At 39.7% G+C, this 25,805-nt stretch overlaps 1 protein-coding gene across 1 annotated transcript in view; it reads left to right on the forward strand.

Moving 5' to 3' along the window:
• LOC308630785 (aldehyde oxidase 2-like) overlaps positions 1-12,622 on the forward strand; it is a gene marked incomplete at its 5' end in the record, with an annotated part of 86,709 nt that extends 74,087 nt beyond the window's left edge. The window contains 2 exons of the mRNA XM_081261427.1: positions 8,943-9,018; positions 11,099-12,622. Of these exons, the coding sequence (XP_081117553.1) occupies positions 8,943-8,996 (54 nt within the window). The 3' untranslated portion in view covers positions 8,997-9,018; positions 11,099-12,622. The remainder of the gene's footprint in view (positions 1-8,942; positions 9,019-11,098) is intronic.
• Positions 12,623-25,805: the final 13,183 nt, after the last annotated feature.

Consider the following 25,805-nt stretch of genomic DNA (forward strand, 5'->3'; position numbering starts at 1 on the left):
AAAACATTCAGCCTTTGGTTTTTGAGGATTGGCTTATTTTGCTTAACATGATATTCTCCAGCTTCATCCATTTACTTGCATATGCCATAATTTCATTCTTCATTAAGGCTGAGTAATATTCCATTGTGCATGTATGCCACATTTTCTTTATCCATTCATCTGTTGAAGGCCATCTAGGTTAGTTCCATAGTTTGGCTATTGTGAATTGAGCTGCTATAAACATTGATGTGGGGAGTCATTGTATTGTGCTGATTTTAAGTCCTTTGGGTGTAAACCAAGGAAATTTCCTTCATTCTTAACCACCACATCTTTCATTCACTCAACAGACATTGGGTAAATCTCCTGTCTGCCAGGAATTATTCCATAGACCAGTGCCAGGAAGATAGCAGCAAATGAAACAGAGACCCCAACCTTTGTAGAATTTACCTTCCAGAGACCCTAAATCCAACTCCACATCTGAAGCCTGTGTCAAGGCCAATTCCTCAGTGGCCTCTCCACATCCTGCAGCCAGAGGTTTGTGGGATGACAAAACTGACAATGTCCCTCTAGCACACTCACAGATGAAAAGCATTCCATTTCTTATAGGAGAGGTGAAATACCTTGCCCACCAAGCCTACAAACCTTCAGCATGGCAGCACCCACCCACCTCTCCAGCCTCACCGGACTCTATCCTGGTCATATTTGTTAGTTCTGTCTGTTCTTTTACTAAGGGCTGAGTTGCTATCTCCTGCCACATGGCCTCAGCCTTGCTCTTCCCTCTACTTGGAAGCATCTTCCTTTTCACAGCTGGTTAACCCTCAGCCGCTTTTCATGTTTTACCCAAATCCAACACATTAATTTGATGCCTTCCTTTCTGCATACTTTCTTCTTGTTGTTGTTTGTTTGACACCAAGGATTGAACCCAGGGAAAATTTACCACTGAACCACATCCCCAGCCCTTTCTATTTTTTGTGATGGGGTCTTCCTTAGTTGCTGAGGCTAGCCTTGAACTTGGAATCCTCCTGCCTCAGCCTTCCAAATCACAGAAGTTTTCTGCATAGTTTGAGGTAACCAGGAAGATGGTGATGAATCAGTCTTATAGGTTGGTCTTCTTAAGGAGTTTCTAGAATAGCAGGGGAGAAAGATAATTACTATAAATTCTAAGTGCATGGCTGACTCTGGGTTATCCCAGTGCACCAACGGAATGTTTTTCTACCTTAGCCTTAATCTTTTTCTTAAAGTCAGAGGGGTCATAGATGGGGGTCTCATCTTTGGTCACTCATTATGTAACTGTTTATTCATCTAATATTATTTGTTAAACATCTTCCAAGTGCCAAGCACAACTGGAGAACTAGTGAGCAAGACACTTTCTTCCATCATGGAGTTTACATTCCTTTAGGGAAGCCAACAGAAATAACTAAACAAACATAATATGGAATTTCAGGTGTGTTGAATACTATAAAGCAAAATAGAACAGTAGGGGGCTACAATGCGATGGAGAGATGAATGTAGATAGTTTGTTAGAGAAGTTTTCTCCAGGGGTGTTCACGTTTGAGCCAAGGTCTGCATGAAGTGAGGGAGAGAGTATAAATCTGGTAACACTGTGTCCTGAAACATATTCAACCACTTCAAAGTAGCTTGGGACTTGGTAGCCCTCAAAAGTGGCCTTCTTATCTCTGGTCTTGCCTCTCTGATAGAAACTGAAAGTCTATAATCATTGTTCTCCCTGGAGAAGAGAGGAAAATAAAGATGTGTGGAGTTTTTGTCAGCTCTTTTGCCACTAGGACCAAAAGACCTGACAAGAATAATTTTAGAGGAGGAAAAGTTTATTTGGCTCTCACAGTTTCAGAGGTCTCCATCCATAGATGGCTGAGTCCATTGCTCTGGGCCTGCGGTGAGGCAGGACATCATGGTGGAATGGTAGAGTAGAGGAAAGCAGCTAAGGACATAGCACCAGAAAGCAGAAAAAAACACATTGCAGATCAGGGGCAAAATATAAACCCCAAAGGTAAGCCCCCAATGACTCACCTCCTCCAGCCACCCCCTACCTTCTTACAGTTACCACCCAGTTAATCTCTAGCAGAGGACTGAGGCACAGATTAGGTTAAGGATCTCATTACCCAATCATTTCACCTCTAAACTTTCTTGCATTGCCTCACACATGAGCTTTAGGGGGAAACTTCATATCTGAACCATCACATGTGCCACTCTATTGTCTGCACATCCGCATGATGAAACCTGGATAGTCCTTCTGCCAATCAGCAGCTTTCCTGGCAACTGTCCTCCATCACTTCCCAGGTCTGCTTCTTTACATCTTTCCAAGGTAGAATTTCTCCACTCCTCTAGGACCACAGCACTTTTACCGAAATTCCCGTGGGCCTGGCTGCTAACACAAACCCAACTCTCTCTCTCTCTTTTTTTTTTGCCATACGATTTATTTTTATTTTTTTAGTCATACATGACAGCAGAATGTATTTTGACATATAATACATACATACAAACCCATCTCTTGAAAGCATCTTGGAACAAATCTTGAACCCATATCAGAACTGACATTTTTAAATAATTGGATCAAACTACAACATGGTTTTTTAGTTGAAATGTGTGATGATTCAAGACTGGAGTTGTAGTAAAGTATTTGCCTAGTATATGTGAGGTCCCAGGTTTAATCCCCAACACTACAAAACAGAAAAAAGAAATATATGACAATTCACACTGACACACAACATGTGTTATGCAATATATATATATATATATATATATATATATATATATATATATATATAATAACACTTGTATTTGGCCTTTGGATACTATTATAAAAACACAATTTGTTCTGATGAGTAAGAAAGTCAGGGGTCTAGGTACTAGAACATGAGCACTAGAAAGTTCAAAACCTCCTTTTTGAATAACCTTGTCCTACCATAAGGTAAATAATGGCCTGCCTAGATCTATTACTTAAACAGGAATGATGGTAAAACAATCTGTACTTTCCCCTAGGAATTAAATAAATAATGCATGTAAAAATACTATGCAAATACAAGTCACTCTGTAAATATTAGTGTTAAGGTCTTCACCAAATACCCATAACTATTAATGACATTATTCAAAATATGCCTCTCCCACAAGGTTGAAAAAGTGTTTCCACATTAAATCAAGTTGACCTGCTGAGGCCAGAACAAATAACCACTCATAACTAGAAACCTCATTTTCATGGGTAAATTGGCTTCTGCAAAAAGCAGGCATTAGTAAGAAGCTTAGGGCATTTTTGTTATTAAAAAAAATTATCTGAATGAGCATTTACTATATCAAAAGTTTTTTCTACTTGTTTGAGTTTTGGTCAACTTGATCACCAAGTTGTTGACTGATATTTTATACATAGGTCCTTTCTTAGGAGGTTAATTTCTAGTGAGAACAGTCTTGCTGGTGACAATTTCTGCTCTGAGCCCAGCAGGGCAAAATGGCCTAGCCAGACACAGCCAGAAATATCATCTATGCAATTTCCTTTTTGGTAATGGGAGGGAAAAAATGTATTTCTTGGAAAATGTGTTTTGTACAGCCATTTAAAATTCCACAAGAAAAAAAAAAGGAGTAACTCTCCCTTAAAGATATACAAAAAGATACATAATTCACACTTTCAAATTAGGACTTCTCCTTAGAAACAGTCATTTGATTTTTTTTTAATCTTTCAGCCATGGAGACATGAAGGATTTCACAGCCTTAAAAATTAGAAAAATGATTGGGTGTGGTACTGAATGCCTCTAATCCCAGTAACTTGGGAGGCTGAGGCAGGAAGATCATGAGTTCAAAGTCAGCCTCAGCAAAAGTGAGGCGCTAAGCAACTCAGTGAGACCCTGTATCTAAATAAAATACAAAATAGGGCTGGGGATGTGGCTCAGTGGTCAAGTTCCCCTGAGTTCAATCCCCAATACTCCCACCCCACCCCCCCAAAAAAAGCACTGGGGATGTAGCTCAGTGGTAAAGTACCCCAGATTCAGTTTCCTAGTACCAAAGAAGAAGAAGGAGGAGGAGGAGGAGAAAAATTTAGAAAAATGCTGCCTTGGAGAATTTGGCAATAGGGAAGATGAAAACAAACAAAAATCTTATACCTGTTATTACAGTAGCAAGAAGCATTTGTTAAGTCCAAAAAAGTAGAATATGGGGGAGGGGGAAGTGCTAGGGGCATTGCTCAGAGGAGCACTTGCCAAGCATGCATGAGTTCCTCCTTTCAACCCCCAGCGTTCAGGCTGGAAGAGGTGGCAATGTAGTTTATGTGGGCTGCCATGGTGCAAGGTTATGTAAAGCCAGCTGGCAGATTCAGCTTTCATCTCTGAAAGCTAGAACCTGAAAATCAGCGTAGGGAGAAGTTTATAAACAGGTTTCAGTTCACACCACATTTTGATAATGCTGACTCATGAGGAATCCTCACAACCACCAGCTATGTTCAGCTGAGGCCTGCTTTTAGTAATTTAGTTGCGGGGGTGGGGGGGTCTTTCATCTTTAGATAAGTACTCCATTCCAAGTGGCCAGGCCTGTCCTACCCCTGCTCTTCTAAAAGACTGGCCAGTGTGTAGTCTTGGGAGACCTTTGCCTTTCCCTATAAATCCTAAAATAGTCTCCACTCCCCTTCCCTCCTCCCTCTTAAGCACTTCCTCTCTTGCCATCCCAAGTCTCCTTCTTTCTCCCCGCCTTTTTTGCAGTTCTAGATGCCCAGACTCAAGAGAGATTTGGCAACATTAAAAATTCCACCTGTTTAGTTCAGTAAAGGGATCCTTCTCCTCCCAGATGAAGAAGGACAGGCACAGGAGCATGTCAACTCCTGTGGGTAGCTTGGTTTTACCACACTGATCTCAGCTGGTTCTCCCCAGAACACTAGTCCCAGGAAATATGTTCGGACCTTTATCTTCTACAGCCCTAGATTTCTCTGAGCAGGGGTGACATACTGCCAGTCCTGCAAGACTGCATTCATGTACTCTGGTTCATATACTGCAACGCGTAAAAACATGCAGTCGCTAGTGTGTTCAGCTAAAATCTAAGCTACAGATAATTGGCAGGGCCTTATACCAGCATAAACATGCCTGAGTCACATGGGTTTTTTGAGATGGAACACAGACGCAGGCTGAATAACTCAAAAACAGACTTCTCAGGCTAGAGTCTCCCATAGTGCCTTCCTCAGAGAAGGCACCTCCTACTGTCCTGTTCCCATGAGACACTTGCACGTGAGTACATGCACTCACACACACACACACACACACACACACAGAGGCAGGTGCATACTCATTCTTTATCACTTTCTTCTTCTTGCCTTTCTTGCTGGGAGAGGATTTATGGGCACTGTAACAGCCTGTGAAACTGGTTCCCCTTTAAACATGGTTATCCCAGGACACAGGGTCTGAATCTGTTCCCTGCAATGCCTGGCAACACTTCACACAGTAGCCGTTCTTACTACTACTGAAGGGGGATTCTCTGAAACCGTTTTGTTGTTGGTTTGTTTTGTTTGTGGTGCTGGGAATTGAATTCAGGGTCTTGCACTTATTGGGCAAGTGTTCCACCACTGAGCCACACCTCCAGCTCTCTGATACTGTTATCAAATGTATATTTTTTAATATTTATTTTTTAGTTATAGTTGGACACAATATCTTTATTTTATTTATTTATTTTTATGTGGTGCTGAGGATTGAACCCAAAGCCTCACGGGTGCTAGGCAAGGGCTCTACTGCGGAGCTACAACCCCAGCCCCTCAAATGTATATTTTTGTATTTGAAAACTCTTCCACCTGGCCTCTGAAAAGTTGCTTCTTAGGTTGGGTGAAGCAGAGCTAGAGAGAGCTCCTAAAAGAAAGGAGACAAGGCTGGAGGCATTCCTCAGTTTAAGAAAGGGCATAAGAAATGCAGAATGAAAAATAGAAAGTCATTTTATCCGGCCAGGGAAAGGAGTTACAATAAGCTGTTTTAGCTTAGTGGTTGGCAGATAATTGGCAGTGGTTGGCAGATAAAAACATGACCCTGGAGTCAGAGGAGGTTGGGTTTGAACCTCAGCTCTACCTTTGGTGATTTATTTAATTTCTGTGGTCACTCAGTTTCCTTATCTATGAAATGGAGTGCAGCTTGGAGGATTGGAGAGAATAATTCTATTAACTTTACAGGGCTCTTGTGAGAATTGAATAACACATATGCTTTAGTCAGCTTTTTCCCTGCTGTGACCAGAACAGCTGTAGAGAGGGAAAAATTTATTTGGGTGTTAATGGTTTCAGAGGTCTCAGTCCATAGAAAGTCAGGACTATTCTTGGGGCTCAAAGTGAGGCAGAACATCATTGCAGAAGAGTGGGGTGGAGGGAAGCAGCTCACATGATGATCCAAAAGTAAAGAGAGATTCTTCCAGATACAAAATATATGTCCCAAAGACATGCCCCCAATGACCCACCTCCTCCAACCGCACCCTCCCTGCCTTCAGGTACTGGTAACCCAATTAATCCCATCAGGATTAAATCCCAATATTTCTCCTCTAAACCTTCTTGCATCATCTCACACATGAGCTTTTGGGGGGCACATAACATCAAAACCATAACAACATATAAGGCATCCAGCAGGTGTCCCACACATAGTAAATGGTCAATATATATTGATGCTGATGATTAAGATGATAGCGGAGAAGATGACGATTGCATCAGGGATCTCCAAGACCATCCTCAGAGTCAAAAATTTAGCAGAATGACACACAGAACTGAGAAAAGCTGTTACAAGCACAGTTGTAGTTGATTACAGTGAAAGGATACAGATTAACATTAGCCAAGGAAAAAGGTACATAAGGCAAAGTCCAGCAGGAACCAGATACTAGAAGTGGAATCACACAAACAGCACTTAATTCTCCTAGCAATACTATGTGTGAAGATGTATGGAGTATTGCTAACCAGGGAAGCCTTGTTTTTTATTGAGAGTCAATTATATAGGCAAAGAATTGCCTGCTGGCTGAACTTGTTTGATCACTACTTCTCCAGAGGTCAAAGTGTGTGTCCCAATGTTCTAGACAAACAGAAGACATTGCTATTAGGTAGGATAGTACCAAAGTCTTAGGGTTAGATAACCAACTGCAAGAATCAAGCCTCTTTTCTTTGGAGGATGGGGGAATGTGCAAGGTTTGGACAACTCAGGCCTCCAGACTTAATCTAATACTGCATCATGATGATGATGTTGATGAATCCTGGACTGAGGCAACTAGCAATGTTAGTAGACCGTGACACCCATGAAACTGGGCCCAGGACTTATTTTTAGAAGCTGACCTTTAACTAAAACTGGAATTGGTCTTGACATTCAAAGTGAATGTATTACTATAATTGTAGCTATCAAGAGTCAACCAGCGGGGCCGGGGTTGTAACTCAGTGGTAGAGCACTTGCCTAGCATGTGTGTGAGGCACTGGGTTTAATCCTCAGCACCACATAAAAACAAATTAATAAAATAAAGATTTCTTTAAAAAAAAAAAAGTCAACCAAGGTAGAAAAGGAGAGTAGAAGAAGATAGCACCAAGCAAAAGATGGTGGTAAAGAAGGAAGGGAGGGAGCTCACCAAAGATCAATGCAATGCAATAAGTCCCAGGGCTTCAATTTTGGAGACCAAGAAAGAAAGGTATGTCCTCACCCAAAGGTCTAAGGCATAGGTAGGACTGAAGAAGGGAGGGGTGGCATGAGGATGAGATTGATTTAAGCCCAGAAGAGAAAGGTACCCCAAGAGTCCACATCTGGTGAAAAGAATAGGAAGTGGGTTTAGAAGATTAAAAAGTCCCTTTCCTTAGCAGAATCTACCTGATCTGAATCAACCTTAGACTAGACTGAGGAGCTTTGTCCAGTGTCTGACCCAGTCCAGGGAGAACAGGATATAGTTCTAAAATAACTGTATAACTCCACAGGAGCAGGTAAGAGACAAAGGGAAGGGAAACCTAGCCCTTCATTTACATTTAAATACACAGACCACAAAGTAAGAATAGAACTTGTAAATGTACCCTATAAGGCAGGATCCAGGTGAATTTATTTTGTCTTTCTTTGTTTGATTTGATTTACTTTTTCTTGTTTTGTTTGCAGTGCTTGGGATTCAGTGAAGGGTCCCATGTACTCTATCACTGAATCCCATCTGCGGGATTGTTGTTGTTGTTATTTTTTGTGAAATCATATGAGTAGGAGAAAAGCTTTTGGGAATCTCTATAACTTTCTGTCATTAGGTGGTTGGTTGGTTTTGTTTTTAACATTTTCTGGGGCTGGAGATATAGCTCAGTGCTTAGCATGTGCAAGGCCCTGGGTTTAATTCCCAAAGGCAAAAAATAAATAAAATATCCTTGTGAATAAAAGTCAACCAACCCTTTAAAGGAAAACATGACAATAAAGAAAGAAAGGAATATGTGTTCTGCTTTGGGGTCAAACCTAAAGGAAAGAATTATCAGCAGAGGAGATAGACATCAGAATCATAAGGAAGAAAGACAAACAAGTCAAATTCTTGCAGCTTGTAGCCCAGGATAGTGAAGAGGGATTGGGACTTAACTAGCCAAATACAGTGCCATGCAAATTATTTGGCTAATGATGCTGACAGCACTGTGGTAACACTGCAAAAAGAGTCTTAGCATAAGCAACACCTCCCAGCCTAGACCCTTCCCCTTAAGTCCCTCCCCAAATAATTCGTAGAATATATGATTCTCTTTGGAATTCATACCTGGAAAGCAAAGAAGATAGATTACTAATGGAAGTGTCCTCTTACTGAGCAACATTAAGTGCAGCAGGGATCATAACACCAACCCACTGTCTTAAATTTTAAGAGTTATCATATGAAAGAAATGACACAGTCCCATTCCCCAGGAAGCAGGAAAATCCTGCCTCCTCCCATCAGAATTTCTCAAAGCTTAAAGATCTGATATAATTTTCCTGGCAAAATATTGCAACGGTATTTGTATTAAGTATTTAATTTGCTTTCTCTCTTAGATCCCAAGAGATGACCCTAAGACATTTAAGCCTTGGTCTATCCCTATAGCATAACTCTGCTGTTATTTCCTGAAAGGTAAGATCAATAAAATGAAAGGTAATCAATCAAAGAGGAAAAATTAGCCAGTCCAGTGGTTCTCAAACTGTTGTTCCATGGAATCCTAGGATTGAACAATTGTTCAAGTTAATACATTTTATCCCGTGTCTTAATCCTTTAACACTCAATATGCATGGCTTTGAATATGAGAATGTTAGGTCAAAGTGCTATAGCCATCAATGAAGTTTTTCTTTTTGTTAGAAAACGAGAATGTGGTAGATTAGGACATTTTAAATATTCTACTCCCTGATTTGAGAGTCACTTGCAGCTTGAATTCAACATGCCAAATTGAAATTTATTGATTTTTTTCTGCATTTATAACTAACTAGTGCTATTTGGAAGAATCATCTGTTTATATTAATTTAATTTGACTGCTTCAGTTTTGTGCTGCTGCCTAACACAAAATTCAAAGCACTGAAGGCTGTGGAGAATGACCATAGAGACACTCTGATAAAAAAAAAAAAAACACATTGTCATTGTTAGAAAATTAAACTTCTGCTTTTCAGCATACTTAATGGGCAACAACAGAAAAACTGAAAGCATCTGAAAGAGAGAGAACTACATCATAAATTCAGAAAAAAATATTTTTTTCATTTAAGTGTAATTTTCCAATTAGATATCTGAAATAATCCACAAGTGTTAATATATGTTTAATTCTATTGTGTTTTGTCATGAGAATAACTTGCATTACTATTTTTACCAAATCAGGCTAAATATCTGGTGAGCATTTGCTACTTCTTTACAATGACAAAAATCAAAATAGGCAACACTTAAAATCACATCTTAAAAATTTTGAAAGGGGCTGGGGATGTGGCTCAAGCGGTAGCGTGCTCGCCTAGCATGTGTGTGGCCCGGGTTCGATCCTCAGCACCACATACAAACAAAGGTGTTGTGTCTGCCAAAAACTAAAAAATAAATATTACAAAAAAAATTTAAAAAAATTTTTTGAAAAATAGTAATTTTAAAACTCAGGGAACCTAAGGCAGAATTATCCAACCTCTTTAATTCTCTCTCTATTTTTCTTTATCCTTCTAAATCCTAAAGTTAAAGTTAATATTATGACACTTCCACTCTAATTTCTATGTAAAACAAGGCACGAGCATGTATAGCACTATGCCTGACAAAGTGAACTCAGCATAGGGTAGTTACACACAGGGATGCACACATGCATGCTCACACAGACACACACACACACACACACACACTCACACATTCAGGTGTGCTAAGTAGCAAACTTTAAATTTTAACAAATTAGATAATACCAGTGAATGAACTGGGTTGTCCAGTTTTTGTGCAAACCTTAAAATATATTAGGTCCATCCTCAAATTGCAAGATGAATTTTAGAAATAAAAATAAGACAAAAACCTCTTACCACTTTCCCATTTAGAATTTTATTATGCTGTACAATCAAAACAAAATCCAGATATGAATTGCATTCTGAGTCTGTTAACTGTCATCTTTTATCTGCAATTTCAAATTTTTTGTGTTCTCCAAGATGGCATAATTGCTCTAATATATTTGCTTTACTAGCAAGTGTTAAGCATTGACCTTATAAATTTATACCACACTAAAACTACATGTACATGTGTATGTGTCTCTCAGAACATTTTAATCCTCCACTAAAAATCTTTAAAAACTTCTGATCTCAGCCAGGTGAGGTAGCGCACACTTGTAATCCCAGCAAAGGCTGAGGGAAGAGAAGGGCAAGTTCCAGGCTAGTCTGGGCAATTTAGCGAGACCTTGTCTCAAAATGAAAAACAAAGGCCTGAGGATATAGCTCATAGGTCGTGGTAGAATGCCCCCTACAAGGACATCAACAAATTAAAGAAAAAAAAAAAAAAAAACCAAGCAAAACCCTCCTGATCTCACCCATCTTCTTTCATGAATGAAGACTCAGATGCCGAGGGAGATTAGGAAAATACTCAACTGTACTTCTTCATAACTGTGTAGTTTACCAGTCCAATTTTCAACTACTTATTGTTGTTCTTCCCAAACATAAAAATTGAAGGATCTGTACACTTTGTTTTATAACTATTCTTTTCTCTTTTTTTCCCCTAGGTGTAACAGTTTTTCAAGTGAAAAGATGTCTTGTTTTGTTTGTTTGTTTGTTTGATGTTTTGTTAATCCTAACTAGAATCCAAACTGATACTTTTATACTGTTGAGAGAGAGAAAAATAGCACAAAATTTATAAACATTCTGATTAATTACTTTAACAAGACAAATCATTACTTTAAAATTATTTAATTAGACTCCTCGACTTAGAAGCCACAAGACAAGGTATAAATCAAGATGAAACTAATATTGGAATGCTATGAAATAGCCATAGCAAGCAAATTTAATGCTAATTTGTTTCTGAAAAGATGGTGTAAATATTGCCATGAAAGCTAATTTTCCCCTTCTGCATCCATCCAATCTAACTGGACTGGTCATACCGGTTAAAATCATTGAAAGATACTTCTCCGCAGGGTGTGGTGGTGCACACCTGTAATCCCAACTACTCAGGATGCTGAGGTAAGAGGATTACAAGTTTAAGACCAGCCAGTGAAATTTAGCAAGACCCTGTTTCAAAATACAAAATAAAAAGGGCTGGGGATGCAGCTCAGTGGTAAAGGACCCCTGGGTCCAATCCCCAGTTTAAAAAAAACAACAAAAACACTTCTTAGTAAACATGTGATGAATTTTCCTGGTGATGCATTTGATTCAGTGGCCATAGAGCATTGACACCACAAGAGTTCTTCAAGCAAGCATTTATTTTGTTTTTACCCTGGATTGGCTGTGTGTCTGTGTGTGTGCATTTGACAGCAAAGGAGTGGTATTTTCCTCATGAAGATCAACTATTCCACTGGTTAACATTCCTTAGGAATTTGGAAAGGAAAAAGCAGTACGAAACATTTTCAATGCATTGTCACAAAGCATTTTTGTTGTTGTTGATGAAAAATATCTGATGTGGTATCAGAGTTTCAGAAATACTGAATACTCAGTTTCCCATACGCTGAAGTGAGTAAAACAGAGTAAATGAAACATAAATTGTAACCACCTCTACACTGTTGCTCAAAACATGCAGAGGGGTTGGGGGTGTATCTTAGTGGTAGAGTATTTGCTACCAGGCATGAGGCCCTGAGTTTGATCACCAGAACTGCTAATAAATAAATAAATAAATAAAATATGCAGGATCCATAAAATCTGAGTGTTAGGAGCCTTTACTGGAGGAGAGCCAGTGTGTACGTTAGGCCTATCTGACCAGAAAGTCAGGGGAAAAACTGACACTCTGCTAGCTAGAATTTACATAATAAGGCTTACCCAGCTGTGGATTTCAGTGATTCCTGAAGTGGATGCAGAACCAAGAGTGATGGATGATGGATGAGAGAAGGTATGGGATGAGGCACGCAGTTGAGCCCTGAAGAGCAGGTACTCAAGGCCTTGGACACATTTGCTTGAAGGAGCTAGCATATGGCTGTGCATGGGCTAATTTTGGAGAAAGTGGAACAGTAGCATAAGGGGAAAGGAGATGGGAGAAGGTGATGGGCAGGACAAAGTTATGCAAGACACGTGTGCGGAAGAGCTGGGGAACTTTTCAGGAGTGGCAGGGGTGAAATATATTGAGAGTAATAAAAATAAATTTATAAACTTCTTTTGAAAATAAAATCCTTAGTTGTATAATCTAATAAAAATGCGAGAAATTTGCTTTGTCACTTGTATCACTTCAAATAATGGTCAATAACTTAGAAAATCAAGAGTTAAATGTTTTCTCTCATGTGGAAGCTAGGGAAAGAAGGTCGGGAGAGGGGATTAGATATCATACAGATAAAGGGAAAAATCAGTGGAGTAGAGGAAGGAGATCAAGAGGGAGGAAGGAAGGATGGGAAAGGGGAGGAAATATAGAATGGACTTAACAAAATCATGTTATTTGTATACATAAATGTAAACTAGAGGGAATTTCACTTTTATGTATATGTAGAAAGTATCAATCAAAAATAAATTAATAAAGGAGCAAAAGGAAGATCAGTAGAGGAGGGAGAATGGGGGTGGGGGAAGGTGAGGAAAAGGTTAGAGTTGGGGGGAGGGATTGAAATTAAATTTCTTGTGTATCTGATTTTGTCAAAATGAGCCCAACTACTATATATTATTATAGTGCTCTAATAAAAAAGATAAATAAATAATGGTAAATACACTGGGCGTAGTGGCACATGCCTATAATCCCAGCTTCTGGCTGAGGCAGGAGGATCACATTTTCGAGTACAGCCTCAGAAACTTAGACCCTGTCTCAAAATAAAATAAAAGAGGACTAGGGGTATAATTCAATGGTAAAGCACCCTTAGGTTAAATCTCTAATACTGGCTGGGGATGTGGCTCAAGCGGTAGCGCGCTTGCCTGGCATGCGTGCGGCCCAGGTTCGATCCTCAGCACCACATACAAACAAAGATGTTGTGCCTGCCAATAACTAAAAAATAAAATATTAAAATTATCTTTCTCTTTAAAAAAAAAGAAGACTTTGAGAGAGAAGTGGGGAGGGGAGGGGAGGGGAGGGGAGGGGAGGGGAGGGGAGGGGAGGGGAGGGGAGGGGAGGGGAGGGGAGGGGAGGGGAGGGGAGGGGAGGGGAGGGGAGGGGAGGGGAGGGGAGGGGAGGGGAGGGGAGGGGAGGGGAGGGGAGGGGAGGGGAGGGGAGGGGAGGGGAGGGGAGGGGAGGGGAGGGGAGGGGAGGGGAGGGGAGGGGAGGGGAGGGGAGGGGAGGGGAGGGGAGGGGAGGGGGGATAGTAGGGGATAGGAAAGGTAGCAGAATACAACAATTACTAATAGGGCATTATGTAAAATTGTGGATGTGTAACCGATGTGATTCTGCAATCTGCATTTGGGGTAAAATTGGGGGTTCATAACCCACTTCAATCTAATGTATGAAATATGATATGTCAAGAGCTTTGTAATGTTGTGAACAACCAATAAAAAATTAAAAAAAAAAAAAAGAAGACTGATGAGCCATGTTAAGAAAAAAAATCTCTAGTACTGCATGTGCACACACACACACAAATGATGATAAATAGAGTTTGTATTTGTTTGGTCTATTAGGATCAAGGATGGTTACTGAGCATTTATTTTATCTGTCATGGCAAATATTACCAAGTGCTAAAAATAGAGGCATCTGTCTATAAATGATTCCTGCAAGTCGGTGCACTAAAATCTGGATGAAATATATATATATATATATATATATATATATATATATATGTGTGTGTGTGTGTGTGTGTGTGTCTGTATGTATATATATATATAGTTTGTGTGTGTGTGTATGTGTGTGTGTGTGCGCACACACACTTGAACTCAGGGACTTGTACATGCAAGGTAAGCACTCTACCAACTGAGCTACATCCCCAGTCCTTGAATGGTTATTAATAAAGTGTTGAGGTTTTTTTAAAGACACATTTGAAGTCATATTTTTGAAACTAGTTCTGTCTGTGGGTTCCATAAGTATTATTGAAAAGATGAAACTTAACTATATTTTTAAAAATAATACATTGGAAAATTCAAACACATATGCATAGCAAACTGATTCTCATACTGCCCTGGCATGAATGCTTGTGCCCCCTGCCCCCAGCCCATTCATATATTGAAGCCCAAATCCCAAATCAAGGGTATTAAGAGTGGGCCTTCGGGAGGTGATTATGTCATGGGGACTCTTCCCTCACAAATGGCCTTAGTACCCTTAGTGCCTGGATAGCCAGCTAGCTCCTTTTACTATGTGAGGACTCAGCAAGAAGGTAACACTTATTCATCAGAAAAGAAGCCCTCACCAGAAATCCAATCTGCTGGTAACTTAATCTTGAACTTCCCAGCCTCCAGAACTGTAAGCAATAAATTTCTGTTGTTTATAAGCATTTTTGTTGTAACCTTCCAAACCAACTAAGACACACTCCACCCCTATCCATCTAATTCTCACACATCCATCTAATTCTCACACATGCACTTTCATTAGCTACTCTTTATTTGATTTTTCCCCATCAGAAATAACTGTGCCCAGGATACCCATATAATCTGGTCAAGATCAGAGCTACTCCTAGGTGGCCCTACAAATGTATGGGACAAAATGTCCAAATGTCAGAATGTCATAGAAAGTCTAAGGCAACCAGAGAAGTACCTGGTTCCTGCCCATTATACCTCCTGCTCCCCTTCTCTCTCTAGACAATTTTATCCCCTTCTTCCTACCATTGATGGCAGCCTAATGACTGTAACAGAGAAGAGCTATAATTTATTACTCATCTTGAGTTCTATGCATCCTATTTCTTTGCCCCTGGTTCTTGGAAACACAGGTGTGCTCTTGTCTTTGTGAGCCTGGGTTCTCCAAGTGAATCCCCCCCGCTTCCCGCCGCCCAGCATAAAGGAGCCTACTTCTAGCTCCTTCTCACTCCAAATCAGAGAGAATTAACACTTGATCTGTCTTGTATAATTGAGTAGACAAATAACAAAAAGATATGTTTCCAATTCTTAAGATGTCAAAAAGATATCAAAAAATTAGGCATAAATTGCCTCAATCTCCCCATACCACCTTGAAAGTCAATGTTAAGCTCTAACTGACTACAAAACAATAGCATTCTTTCCTTGGCAGAACCACCAGGGCAGGACAGGCTCTCCCATGCTCCTGTAACTTCACACTTGGATGGTGGCAATTGCTGGCTAGCTGGTCTTGCTCCAAAACATTCTGCATATATCTGTCAGGATAACCTTTCTCAACACCCATAATCACCCACCACCATTGGGTAAAACAGTAGCATTTAGCTGGATGGTTTTTTATTCCAAAAAAAACTTTATTATCCTCTGTATAGTGGTCACCTACACAAATGGTGACTACTGTGGTGATGGTGATCCAAAGGTGGAAACTCTTCACAAAGAAAAAAAAGGGGTGTTTTAGTCAGCTTTTTCTGCTGCCATGACTAAAAGATCTGACCAGAACAAATTGTAGAGGAGGAAAAGTTTATTTGAGGACTCATGGTTTCAGAGGTCTTAGTCCATAGAAGGCTGGTTCCATTCCTTGGGGCTCAAGGTGAGACTGAACATCATGGCAGAAGAGAGCAGCGGAGGGAAATAGCTCACATCATGGTGATCAGAAGGCAGAGAGAGACTCCATAGCCAGATACAAATATATACCCAAATCCATGCCCCAAATTCCCACCTCCTCTAGCCACACCCTACCATTTCAGTTACCACTCAGTTAATTCCTATTAGGGGATTAAATCACTGATTTTGTTAAGACTCTTACAACCCACTCATTTCTCCTCTGAACCTTCTTGCATTGTCTCTCATGTGAGCTTTTGGGGGACACCTCACATCCAAACCATAACACCTGGGTTATTTTCTATCTTTTCTTTATTTTTCTTAAGGAAATCATCCATCCTTCATGCCATGTGTTCCAGTTGGGCTGCTGGGAAGGGAACATGATAACTCCAGAGCATTAGGCTCTTGAGAAAGGTTAAATGTCCACTGCAGCACATCACCTGGATGGCCAAGCCATGGAATCTATAAGTTCTTGCTGCTGAGATCCTGGGAGGTGCCTTGTTCCTGTACATCTTAAGGTCTGAGGTTCTTCAGCTTTACCCTCAATTCTGGGAGTTTGTATTCATTTCCTACAGCTGGCAGCTGGAGCAAGTAACCATAAACTGGGAGGCTGGAGCCTTCATTCATCACAGTTCTAGAAGCTAGAAGTCCTACATCAGTTGTCAGTAGGGCTATCAGTTCTCAGAAAAGGTCCTTCCTGCCCCTTCCAGTGGCTCCAGGCATTCTTTGGCTTGTGGTCACGTCATTCCAGTCTGCCTCATCACCCCATGGCCTTCTTCTCTGTATGCATCCAATTCTCCCTCTCCTCTCTATAAAAACACCAGTCATAGGATTTAGGTCCCTCCCTAATCCAGTAGGATTTCACCTTAACTAATTTCACCTGCAAAGACTATACTTCCAAATAAGATCTATTATGGTTTAAATATGAAGTGTCCCCCAAACCTTGTGTGTGAGACAATTCCAAAAATTTCAGAGGTAAGATGATTAGATTATGATGTTTGTAACCTAATCAGTGGATTGATCCACTGATGAATTAACTGGGTGGTAACTGTAGGCAGGTAGGGTATGGCTAGAGGGGGCAGGTCAGTGAGGGTATACCTTTGGGGTTTATATTTTGTCCCTGGCAGAACTCCTTCTCCCTCTCCTTCTCCTTCTCCCTCTACCTCTCCCCCTAAACCTCCGAGACCATGACCAGAATAAACTTTTCCTCCCTTAAGTTGTTCTTGTCAGGTATTTTGGTCACAGTGACAGAAAGTTGACTAAAACAGTCATTTTCTGAGATACAGATAGATACGATTTTTGGAGGACACTGTTAGACATTCTTGCTGAGACTAACAGATAGTCTTTGAGTGGAAGTAACTCTCTTTTATACCCCTATGATACCTGGCTCTCCTAGTGCATCATCAATTTGCCTACATGTGTATCTCCCACTTCTTAGATAAGAAACCCAGTGACTGATGGCAGGGACTATATTCTACTCACCACAGGATCAACCTCAAACTGAACTTACATATGTTTGATTAAGTAAGAACAATGAACGTGCCCCTTTACAACAGACAGTGTTGATGTAACTTAAATACCCATGAGCCAGGAGATCTAAGGAAGATAAAAAGAAGTGATTACTCTGAAAAATGAACCAGACTTCACATTGTTATTGAATTTAAATTTGCTGAAGATACCATTTATTTTACTTCAACATGTTAAGAAAAAAAATTCTGAATCTCGGAAATAAGGCAAAAAGATGTACTATTTTTCAATGTCATATTTTAGCACTCAGTGAGACCCTGTATCTAAATAAAATAAAAAATTGAACTGGGGATGTGGCTCAGTGATTGAGTGCCCCTGAGTTCAATCCCTGGTTACCACTCCCTGAAAAAAAAATAAGTGAACTCATAATAATAGGTTTAGAAAAATAATGGAGAATTTTACTTTAGCACTTAACTTGTGCTGAGAGTTTGTTGTGGGTAAGTTTATTGCATAATGTCCTCTGATACTAAATCCTTCTGCATTGGTCAGGTTCTGAAATAAGGAACTACTTCTCATGTGAAAATTAATTTTGTCACAGAAAGATCTGGGAATTACTCCAAGACAGTTTTAATACTGCCCTGTAAGAGTGGGATGCAAAATGCACCATAAGAAAAAAGTGTTCTACTTTTTCTCATCACATAAATTGGCATTAAATTTACTTAATGGTAGTTCATGATCTTCTTTTGAAAGAGCAATTATCAATTATATTGTAGTTAGTTTATATTGAAAACAAGGCAACCCTAACTGGGCACAGTGGTGCATGCTTGTAATCCCAGAAACTCAGAAGGCTGAGGATCACAAGTACAACACCAGTCTCAGCAATTTAGTGAGATCCTGTCTCAAAACAAAACAAAACAAAACAAAATGAAAGAGGGCTGGGGTTGTAACTTAGTGGTAGAGTGACTCTGAGTTCAATCCCCAGTACCCCAACACACACACACACACACACACACACACACACACACACGAAGAATAAAAGAAATATTGAACTACAATGCAAAGAAAAGACCACCAACTCCACTTTTAAATCAAATTAAAGCAAACTTACATTGTATACACAAAGAGAGCTGGCCAGCGGCTGTCTCAACTAAAATATGGGCCACAGAACAGCCCAGATCTCAGAGAAGAAAAGGTTTATTTATTTTTTATTTTTTTTTTAAAGAGAGAGTGAGAGACAAAGAGAGAGAGAGAGAGAGAGAGAGAGAGAGAGAGAGAGAGAGAGAGAGAGAGAGAGAGAGAATTTTTTAATATTTATTTTTTAGTTCTCGGCGGGCACAACATCGTTGTTTGTATGTGGTGCTGAGGATCGAACCCGGGCCGCACGCATGCCAGGCGAGCGCACTACCGCTTGAGCCACATCCCCAGCCCAAGAAAAGGTTTATATAGCACAAAAAGTTACAAACAGGATTGTCTTAGGAACTTACAGCGAACAGGGTTCTGGCAAACGTAATACAAGGGCAGTTAGCAGATTAATGATCTACCTGGCTTGATATTTCGAGGTAGGGAGTAAATTCAGATCCTAACATCAGAATTTATGAGGCACCACTGAGGTTTCAGAGAGGGTTGTTATCTGGTCATGGAGAGCCAGGATTTATGATGCACCACTAAGGTTTTAGGAAGGGTTGTTATCTGGTCAAGGAGAGCCAGGCATGGATGAGTTCAGAGCATGGGCAGGAATTCCAAACAAGTTTCGAAATCTCAGTATTTTATAGTAAAACAGAAATGAACTTTTCATAACTTTATGATGAGATGGCTCCCAATCTTAAGATGGAATTAGGCTGGGTTCATCAGAAAGAATGGAAATAAAGCAGTGCTGCTTACTTACAAAATTGCTGTGAAAAATTATGCAATACATGTGAAAATATATTGCAAGTGGCTACTTCCTCTATAGATGTAAGGTCTACTCTGACCATTTTATTGGTAGCACTAGTAGTAGCAGTGGTCATGTACTCCAAGTAGTTGCAGTACTACTACTGATGCTGTGTGTTAGCTTTCTGCTATCATAACAAACATGGGAGGTAAATCAAGTTAATAAGAAAAATGTTTATTTTAGCTCTTGGTTTTGAAAGCTTCAGTCCATGATTGGCTATCCCTATTGTTTTTGAGCCAGTGATAAGGAATATATCTTTATGGGGAGTGCATAGTGGAGCAATGTGCTCACTTCATGCCAGCTGGTGGAGGAGGCTGGACAGAAAATGAACTGTGCACCAGATTTCTTGAATTCCTAACCATCCCAATGATTTCAGCTGAAATAAAAGAGGGTACTTATTTACCAAATTTTGCTAAAATATTCAGGTAATAAAGCAATGTTTATTTTAATGTTATATTGATTGTGTCAAATATTATTAATCCTTATAGCATAACTATAATTAAAATATCTTATGTAGCAAATGAAATAGTCTATATGAGCAAATAATTAAATGATATTTAATACTTTTTTTTCATTTAAAATGAAATTATTGGAAAGCTCATGACATGTTTTAGTTAGCTTTTTTGTTGTTGTTGTTGTTGTTGTTGCTGTGACTGAAAGACCCAACTAGAACAACTGTAGAGGAGGAAAAGTTTATTCAGTGACTCATGGTTTCCATAGACAGCCAGCCCCATTCTTCCAGGCTCAATGTGAGGCAGAACAACATGGCAGAAGTACGGTAGAGGGAAGCAGTTCAGAAAGTAGAGTGAGGGCCAGGAGGGGACTGACTCCACTTACCAGGTACAAGATATATACCCCAAAGCCACTCCCGCAATGATCCACCTCCTCTGGCCATACTCTATCTTCCTTCAATTACCACTCAGTTAATCCCATCAGGAGATTAATTCACTAATTGGTTTAACTCTCCAATCATTTCTCCTCTAAACCTCCTTGCATTGTCTCACACAGGAGATTTTGGAAGACACCTCACATCCAAACTGTAACATGACATCTCAAAGATTTTTGTTTTTGTTGTTCTTCTTTTGTTGTTTTTCCTTGTTTTCTTTTTAATAGTGAGGTTTAAACTCAGGAGCACTCTACTATTGAATTACATCCCCAGGCCTTTTTCATTTTTTTTTTTAATTTTTTCTATTTTTGAGACTGGGTCTCACTAAATTGCTGAAGATGGCCTTGTGAACCTCCTGCCTCAGCCTCCCAAGTTGCTGGAATTACAAGTATGTGCCATTGCACCCAGCTCAAAGCTTCTTTATTATAAAAATTTGTGGATCCTATGAAAATATTAAATTACATATGGGCTGGGGTTGTAGCTCAGTTCATAGAGCACTTGCCTAGAATGTGCAAGGCCCTGTATTTGATCCAGAACTGTAAAACACACACACAAAAAAAATTCACACGTGTGTACATACATATAGAGAGAGAATTATTGATATAGATATACAGATAAATGATACAGTATTTAAGCTAGGTTTATTAGGTGTTATACAATCTTCTACAAGAACAAAAGCATAGGAGTATACTTTCCCCAGCTCATTTCCCAAAGGAAACAATGTGCTTTTTGAAACAGACCATTGGCAGCCTCCTACTTGTTGGAATAAAGATCTTTGGTTACTTGCTATTGAAAAAGCAACAGTTATGTATCCATTTCTACCATCAAAGTTAAAAGCAGTATCAAGTTCAGGTTGCACCTTTCATCTTAGTTCAAAAAGGTCAGCAAATACTCTCTCAGCTACAAAACAACTATGAAACTGGCAAAAGTATCCCAAACCACCATTTTAAAACTCTAGAAATCACTAAAGGCAAACAACAAATTGAGAAGTGTTTATTCATAAAAAACTGCTAAACTTAAGGTAAGAACAGGGTATCTGTGGTATTCTTGTCTAGAAGAAAATGACATATATCACAGTAACAAAAAAAATGAAATAAAAACAATAGGGGGTGGGGTGGGGTGGGGGTGGGGGAAGAAACAATAAAACCAAAGATTTTGTTTCTTTGAAAACACCAAAGCAGGGCAGGGGTTGTAGCTCAGTGGTAGGGCGCCTGCCTTGTATGCGTGAGGCACTGGGTTGGATCCTCAACATCACATTTAAAAAGTAAATAAATAAAAAACAGATATGTGTCCATCTACAACTTAAAAAAAAAAAAAAAAAAGCTGGGTGCAGTGGTGTATGCCTGTAATCCCAGTGACTCAAGAGGTCAGCCTCAGCAAACTAGCCAGGAGGCCCTAAGCAACTAAGTGAGACTCTGTCTGAAAATAAAGAGCTAGGGCTCCACAGCTGGGGCTGTAGCTCATGGGTAAAGCACATTGGGTATCAATCCCTGGTACCAAAAAATAATAATAATTATAATAATAACAACAAAACTTTATACCAACAAATAAGACAACTTAAATGAGATAACAAATTCCTAAAAAGACACTATCAAAGCTGACTTGAGCCAGGCACCATGGCACAAGCCTATAATCCCAGCAGCTCAGGAGTCGGAGCAGGAGGATTGCAAAACTAGCTTCAGCAAAGGTGAGGTGCTAAGCAACTCAGTAAGATCCTGTCTCCAAATAGAATACAAAAATGGGCTTGGTGGGGCTGGGGTTGTGCCTCAGCAGTAGAGCACTCACCTAACATGTTCGAGGCCTGGGTTCAGTCCTCAGCACCACATAAAAATAAATAAGATAAAGGTATTGTGTACAACTACAACTAAAAAGTAAATATTTTAAAAAATGGGTTTGGGATGTGACTAAGTGGTCAAGTGCCCCTGAGTTCAATCCCTGGTACCAAAAAAAAAAAAAAAAAAAAAAAAACAAACCTTGACATGACAAGAAATAGAAATTAAGTAGATAGATAGATAACAAGTACAGTAATTTGGGTGGAGTTGTACTAGGGATTGGATTCAGGGACACTCGACCACTGAGCCATATTCCCAGCCCTATTTTATATTTTATTTAGAGACAGGTCTCACTAGTTGCTTATCGAGGTGTTGCTAAATTGCTCAGTCTGGCCTTTAATTTGTGATCCTTCTGCCTCAGACTCTGAAGTCACTGGGATTACAAGTGAGTGCCATTACACCCCATTTGAGTGATCTTACATTAGGGAGACCCTTAAATCTGCTTTCATTTTTAAAGAAAATAACTTGCTAGCTTTAATATAAATTTTAGTCCAAAACTGCTTGCTGCATATCCCACAATGGATGGTAATAAAGCCATTAACGTGGGGCTGGGAGTATAGGTCAATGGTAGAGGCTGTGCTTAGCATGCCTGAAGCCCTGGGTTCAATTCCAAGCACAGAAACAAAACAAAACTTAGCAATGTGATGGGAAGTATAGATGCAAAACTTGTCAGAGCTATTCCTGCGTAGTCATGAGTACAAGCCCAAAATTTAAACATCAAAAAGAAAGAATTTAGGCTGCATTTGGGAAGATAATGAAAAGGATAGCATAGTTAGGAAGTGATTGCAAAAGTCCCATAATAGATGACTAAATCAAGATGGTAGTAGAAAAAGATGATGAAATTGAGAAATGTGGTAAATACAAAAGATAAGCTTTGTGAAGGCATAGGTCTGATTGGTCACATCTGTATCTCTACTAGTCTCTAGTTTGATAAATATTTGACTTAAATATTTGATAAATGATTTAATAATTAAGATATGTGGTTGGTGGTATTTTATAACAATAGAGCTAGGCTGCTTGTGTTCAAATTGAGCTTTTCTGCTTAATAGCTCTATGACTTTGAGAAAATTATTTGACCTCTATGCCTCAGTTTTCTTATCTGTAAAATAAGGCTATATATTGGTATCTAGATTATCTGGTATTCTTGTCAGTGGAAAAGGTTTAAATAGTTCCCAGAGAGGGGGAAACTTGATTTAGGACAGGTGGGGTTCTTGGCATAGTTGATGGAAAAGAATTTCAGCATGCTGTATTCAGAGACCCAGAGATTTATTTAGGAAAGCAGATAACATTCAAAGGAAAATGGGTGTTAGCTCAATAAAGGGATGTGCTTTTAGGGTTCTTGCTCCTCTTTTAAAGGAAACTTAGGAAACTTGGAAAGTGTTGGGTATGGGAAAGATGTGGGGATGACATCAGTCTGGGATTCACAAAATGGTTTATAATGGTGGTGGTTCAAGTTCACCTATTGAATCTGGTTATTCTCAACATCCTTAGCTTGACATGGTTTCCACTATTTGAATAATAGAAAATGCTGGAAAGGGGCTGGGGATGTGGCTCAAGTGGTGGCGCGCTTTCCTGGCATGGGGGGGGGGGGCGGGTTTGATCCTCAGTACCACATACAAACAAAGATGTTGTGTCCGCCAAAAACTAGAAAATAAATATTAAAAAAATTCTCTCTCCCAATGTGATTCTGCAATCTTTGTAATGCTTTGAACAACCAATAAAAAAAATAAAAATAAAAATCTCTCTCTCTCTTAAAAAAAAAAAAAAGAAAATGCTGGAAAGTCCCCTAAATTATAGGGTTTCTTAAAATATTACACCCCTCTTTGTTTAATCTATTTTTGATGGGCTAATTAACAGTAGACAAGGTAATTATCATAAGTGAGTGATTTTACAGGTAACCCCAAGATTTACATATTCCCCAGAAATTTGGGAATGATAGGCCTGGGAGTCTGGCTTGGGGGGGGGGGGTGGCACGCCTGGAAAGGTACATAGAACCTCATATTAAAATTATATTTCCTTGTCCTTGCTTTATGTCTCTTTTCTACCTTGTTTAAAGTTTCTTCAGTCCTATCTCAGTTTTGAGATTTAAATGAAGTTAATATGTAAAGTGCTTAGAGGAGTGACTGAATATGTACTGAGCTACATAAAACTACTGTAATTTTTTAATGGAAATTGTATTGTTAACCCTTCAGAAGTGGAAAAACTTTTTTTTTTTTTTTGAGAAGGAAGAGCAATACATTGTGTGTTAACTTGGCAGTCCAGGAGAGACTGGGGAATAGGGAGAAAAGATGGGACAGAACTCTGATTCTTACCACTTCTCTCTGACACCCCCTCCCTCGCCCCCCACCTCAAGGTCTCCCATCTCCTGCCAAGCTCCAGTCACACTGGCCTCTGCAGTACCTGCAACAGTCATGTTCTTTCCTGCCTTAAGACCTTCCCACTGCTGTATCCTTGATTTGGAAGAACATAGAGGCTAGACTCAACAAATACTGGTTTAATGATTCAATAGGTGAACTTGAAACTCCTTTAAATGGAGTACATGTTAAATTTCAGAGAACATAGGAGACTGCCGTGGAACAATTAGGAAAGAAGATAAAAGGTGAGTGCAGGAAAGAGGAGTCAGCAAAAATACAAAGGCTATGCTCTTTTTGTGTGTGTGTGTGTGTGTGTATGGTGCTGGGGATTGAAACCAGGGTCTTATGCACGCAAGGCAAGCACTCTACCAACTGAGCTATATCCCCATCCCTTCAAAAAGTTTTTTCTTACTATCCCCATGGAACCTCTGCACTGGAGTTGAACTCTGGGGTGCTCTATCACTGAGCTTAATTCCCAGCTCTTTCTATTTTTATTATTTTTTAAAAAATTCCTTAGTTGTAGTCAGACACATTACCTTTATTTATTTATTTTATGTGGTGCCAAGGATCGAACCCAGCACCTCACATGTGCTAGGATAGTGCTCTACCGCTGAGCTACAATCCCAGTCCTCCTTTTATTTTGAGATAAGGTCTAAGCTACCAAGGCTGGCCTACAATTTGAGAGCTTACTGCTTGAGCCTCCAGAGTAGCTGGGATTACAAGCGTGTGACACCAGGCCTGACAGGAACAAAGTTTTAAAGAGTTTTAAGGACTGTGGTTGGAGCAAAGTTGAAATGCTCAGAAGAGGCACGGAAGGTGAGGACTGATAAAAAAGAAAGAAAGAAAAAGAAAAGTCACTGGACTTGGCAATAATTTCCGGAAAGAATTCGGAGGAAGTAATTTTCTTTGAAGTTTGCCGGCGGGGGGTGGGGCTCAGAAAAGTAAGGAGTAGAAGCCAATTAATATAGACTTTTACTGACACGTTTGATAAGAGAAGCCGGGTCCAGAGAAGGTGATTTTAGGGACTAATCCTATTTTTACCGTTTCTCTAGTACGGTGAGGACACAGAGGGAGACAACTAAGGTACTGAAAATAAAAACATGAGGCCACATCCTGGAAATGTTGTGCATAGAGTTGTGTGTGCAGGGCTTTTCATAGGCACTGTGTTATCTGATCATTCCCTGGTCCCTGAAGATACATCCCATGACTGATACGCAAAGTATGGTTCCTAGACCCGCAGTACCCACAGAA

The sequence above is a fragment of the Spermophilus citellus genome (assembly GCF_964194105.1).
Source record: "Spermophilus citellus genome assembly, chromosome: 11".
Classification (NCBI taxonomy): Eukaryota; Metazoa; Chordata; class Mammalia; order Rodentia; family Sciuridae; genus Spermophilus; species Spermophilus citellus.